The sequence below is a fragment of the Microtus ochrogaster genome, chromosome 8 (genome assembly GCF_000317375.1).
Source record: "Microtus ochrogaster isolate Prairie Vole_2 chromosome 8, MicOch1.0, whole genome shotgun sequence".
Classification (NCBI taxonomy): domain Eukaryota; kingdom Metazoa; phylum Chordata; class Mammalia; order Rodentia; family Cricetidae; genus Microtus; species Microtus ochrogaster.
Window position 1 is genome coordinate 13,694,063 of NC_022015.1, and position 4,363 is coordinate 13,698,425.

At 47.4% G+C, this 4,363-nt stretch overlaps 1 protein-coding gene across 1 annotated transcript in view; it reads left to right on the forward strand.

The window, feature by feature from the left end:
- The window catches only part of Cog7 (component of oligomeric golgi complex 7), a 66,590-nt gene that overhangs the window by 55,020 nt on the left and 7,207 nt on the right, over positions 1-4,363 (forward strand). Inside the window, exons 14-15 of the mRNA XM_005351135.3 lie at positions 1,209-1,292; positions 2,504-2,618. Coding sequence (XP_005351192.1) covers positions 1,209-1,292; positions 2,504-2,618 — 199 coding nt within the window. The remainder of the gene's footprint in view (positions 1-1,208; positions 1,293-2,503; positions 2,619-4,363) is intronic.

Consider the following 4,363-nt stretch of genomic DNA (forward strand, 5'->3'; position numbering starts at 1 on the left):
GGGTTTAATCTAACACCACATAGTGATGTATTTATAAACCAAATACTTGGAAGGATCAGGAGTTCAGGGCCAACCTTGGCTATGTGGTAAATTTAAGTCCAACCTGGGATTTATGAGACCCCCATCTCAAATAAATAAATAAAACAGTGTATGGGGAGTTAATTGGGGGGCAGGTGGGATATTTGAGTAAAAAGATTCTCAAACAAGAACAAGGAGCCTAGAAAACAGAAAGGGCTGAGGCACTGGCAGGAAGAGAAACAGAGACTGGATGGAGTTGGCAGTGGTACTCAGAGGCCTGTTGACACTCAGCCTGGGTCAGGAGCCCTGGGCTAGCTTTGTCATTCCGTTCCCAGAATGCTGCTTGAAGAATTGGGCACCAGGTGGCTGCTGAGAGCAGCTTCACTGTGACCTCGAGGGATACTCCTTGGAGGTCAGCCAGGAAGGGCCTTGTTCTCCAGGCTGGAATCAAGAAGCTGGGCTTCCTTGAAAGATGTGCCAAGATAAGGCTGTGGGCACGTGTGTGCTGACGGGGGAGCGGCTCACGGGTTGCCAGGAAACTCATGCAGCAATGACAGAGATGTTTCTGCTTGAAATAGCTGCATGGGGGCTGAGGCCCTCCCTGTACAGAGGGAGACCCGAGAGACGGAAGGTTTCGTCAGCTCTGGGTCAGTCCAGAGCTACACGGAGGAGGCAGTGCATCCTCACTCGAGGCAGAGTGGCCTTGGTGAGTGAGGTTGGGGTGTTCTGTGCAGCACAGGGCTTACTGGGCCTCCCTCCCAGGAGGAACAGTTCTCATACAGTCTCTGAGGTTCCCATCTTATTTTGAGTTCCAAAGGCCAAGGTTAGTGGAGCCACCTGTATTCAGTCCCTTATTTTTTACATGGTGACCCCATCATATAAACGCAGACTCAGGGCCACCTAACTCATTCCATGTTGCTAGCAAGATATACAGAAGTGACCAGTCTTCATCATGTGACTGTGCTGAGAAGATAAGTGTGCCTGCGTAGGCTGGGAGCTGGAGGGTTTCATCTTGTGAGGGTCTTCCAGAAGGTTGAAGAGGTGTCCCTGTCTTGCTGAGTGGCATCAGGCCTCCAGGTCAGCTGACCATGGATGACTCCCGGAAGACCATGAGCTCTCTATATACCATCACAGTGTACCTTCTGAGGCTGCCTGGTAGCATGTACTAATTGCTTCCTCTCTCCTTCCAGAGCTGGAACACAGCGGGCATTGGTGAAACCCTGACCGATGATCTGCCCGCCTTCAGCCTCACGCCTCTCGAGTACATCAGTAATGTAAGAGCTTCTCGGGTGCACTCCACAGTGGCCTCTGCCTTTCACAACCCACTTCTGATTCCCTCAGGGCAGTCACCACACAGTTTGTACTGTGTGGACCTGGCCTGGAATCGTCTTCATTCAGATCCTGGGCAAATGCAGCGAGCCATCAGTGATTCAGATGCTAAGACACACTTGCCCCACTCTTCCAGTGTGACCCCTGCAGGTGTCAGAATTGAATCCACTTAGAAATTCTGACTTGGAAAATCAAGGAACAGGTGGTCAAATTATTTTCTATTCCATGCCTGCTATAAAACACAGCTGTGAACTGTAATAGAAGGAAGTGCTTGGAAAGGGCACAGGCGGCATCATATTTCCATCGTGTCCACTTGTGATAAGTGCTAGATTGGCTGTGGGCTCGGGCCAAATGCCTTACAAGTTTCCCTCTCGTGATTCTGCACCACTGACTTCGGCCGTCTTTGTTTCCTAGTGCATGAAATTACAATGGAATTTTCTCTCTGGACTGTAGTTGTGAATGGCATCTTTCATGTATAGCCTCTTCTTTCTCCTGGCTAAGCCATCTTGGAGGGCGAGAAACAGAACCAGGTGCTAGTCCAAATGACAGGACACTTGCTGGCATTAGCCCCTTAGTGGACTTTTTCTGTGAGCAGTAATGAGACTCAACTTTACACAGTGCTTTTAATCTCACAGAGTTCTTTGGTACCCACTGCCTCATTGAAGTAGGTGTTGCTGAAAGCACTTCAGGACATTGAAGCCACTTTTGAGAAGAGTGTATCTACAGGGTGGAGCAGGCCCCTCTCTCTCTCTCTCTCTCTCTCTGTGTGTGTGTGTGTGTGTGTGTAAGGAGTGTGCATGGAGAGGCCGGTTAGCCAGCTTGTTTTTGAGACAGTCTCTCACTGGGACCTAGAGCCTGCCTGGCTGGTTAACAAGCCCCAGGGATTCACCTGTTGTCTTCTCAGCCCAGGGACTATAGGCATGCCCCACCACACCTGGCTTTTTGCATGGGTGCTGCGGGAAGAACTTGAGCAGCAGTGCTTCGCTGGCTGAGCTCTCCCCGGCCCTTAATGGTTGCTCCTGAGGGATTGCCATACCTAGTATTACCTCACACGGGCGCTCATCCCAGGGCTAGCAGTTGTCTCTCCTAAGCGAACCTTTCGAGTAATTAGCTAGGTGTGTCAGTGTCAAGCTGAAAGTGCTTTCTTTCGTTTCAGATTGGGCAGTACATCATGTCCCTGCCCTTGAATCTCGAACCATTTGTGACTCAAGAGGACTCGGCATTAGAGCTGGCCTTGCATGCTGGGAAGCTGCCATTTCCTCCTGAGCAAGGTGAGAGAACTAGGAAGCCATAGCACCTGCTGTCCAGGGAACAGTGGGCGCCATATGGGGCTTATGGCTCCATCTTAAGACCTCACCAGCCATAAATCTCTCTAAACAACCAGGGATGCAGTCATCAAATATAGAATAGAAAAGCTGAGTTAGTGGTTCATGCCTTTTTATCTTAGCAAGTAGGAGACGAGGCAGGAGGACCACTATAAGTGTGAGGCCAGCCTGGGCTACATGGTAAATCCCAGACTAACCTGGACTATAGAATAAGACCTATTCCAAAAAACAATCGAAAGAAAGCAAAACCCGTGTGTGTGTGTGTGTGTGTGTGTGTGCGCGCACGCGCGCGCGTGTATATGCAGACAGATATATACGTACTATATAATGGGAACTAAGAAAGACTGAGTACCCCTCTGAGGAGCTTTGGCAAGGGATATGGTCTGACCAGGATTAAGGAAAGAGCCGTTTTGCTTTGGTTTGCTCTGCAGAGTGTCCTGGGAACTTGGTGGAGAATCCTGCAGGGAGCCCAGAGCACCCACAGCTGGGGAAGCAATGGCAAGAACATCCTGGGATCTTGAAAACTAGTGGTGGTGGCCATGAGTTCACAAGTTCAAGGTCCCATGGATATGCACTCTTGCTCTCAGGGATTCATAAGATCAGTTTTTGTTGTTGTCATAAGCAGCTTTCAAGAGGGTGTCTGTGCTGATGCCTCTGCCTGCAGCTTGCTCCTGCCTTCACGTGTCCCTCTGTCACTAAACTGATAAGGCAAACATGCGCTCATTTAGCTGCTTCTTTTTGCTTGTTATTTGCATCTGACAGCGCTGAGCAGGGTTCACATATTTGCTGATCAAAAATCATCCTAATTCCCAATATTGAATATTTTTTTGAATAAAAAAGAAACCCCACATTTGTTATATAAAAGATTTAGCCACTCATAGGGAATAGCACAATGAATATGAAATTGCTTTGGAAGGTTAAAATTGAGAGAAGCTAAAAGCATCCCATGAAAATGCAAATAAAAAGAAATTTGAGATGAAACTGAACTCAAGCCAAGGAAGTGAGACCAAAGAATTATTTTCTGTTGGATGCCACAATGACCTGTGACAGGCACATGCTCTTTAGTGTCTGCTAACAACATTGAGCTGTACAAGAATGAAGCTGTCAGACACGGGATGAGAATTGACCAACCATAGTACTCTAGCTTTCACAGATCAGAGAAAAGAATTAGTGAGTTTGGAAGGGGAAATGAGCAGAATGATCAGGATGCTGGATTGAATCAATGTGCCAAACTTTCTCTCCCATAGAACAGTCTGGACAAGTGTCCTTATATAATGTGTATGTAAGGTTTTATTTTGTTTAGTTTGTCGTTGATTTGAGACAAGGACTCACTATGTGGCCCTTGTTAGCTTCATACTTGCCAATAGTCTCCTGCCTCAGTCTCCCAAGTGCTGAAATTACAGACTTCAGTGTGCACCATGTGTTCTACCATATTTATGATATGGCTTACAGTTTAGACAAGAAAACCTAGGGTAAGATCCTGTTGATGGAATGCAATTGGTGAAGGGCTTTGAGGGTCTCTCTATTCCTCTTCTGGGAACCAGTTCTAGAAATAGCTCTTCTAACACAAGTTGCTTAGGAGGAGGATTATTCCAAAACTCTTTGCTGCTGGGAAAAAGTTCACCTGATCTCAGTATTTATTACTAACAAAGTAAATGTCTTGTGGTGTGGCCTTAGCTACTTTGCTGTTG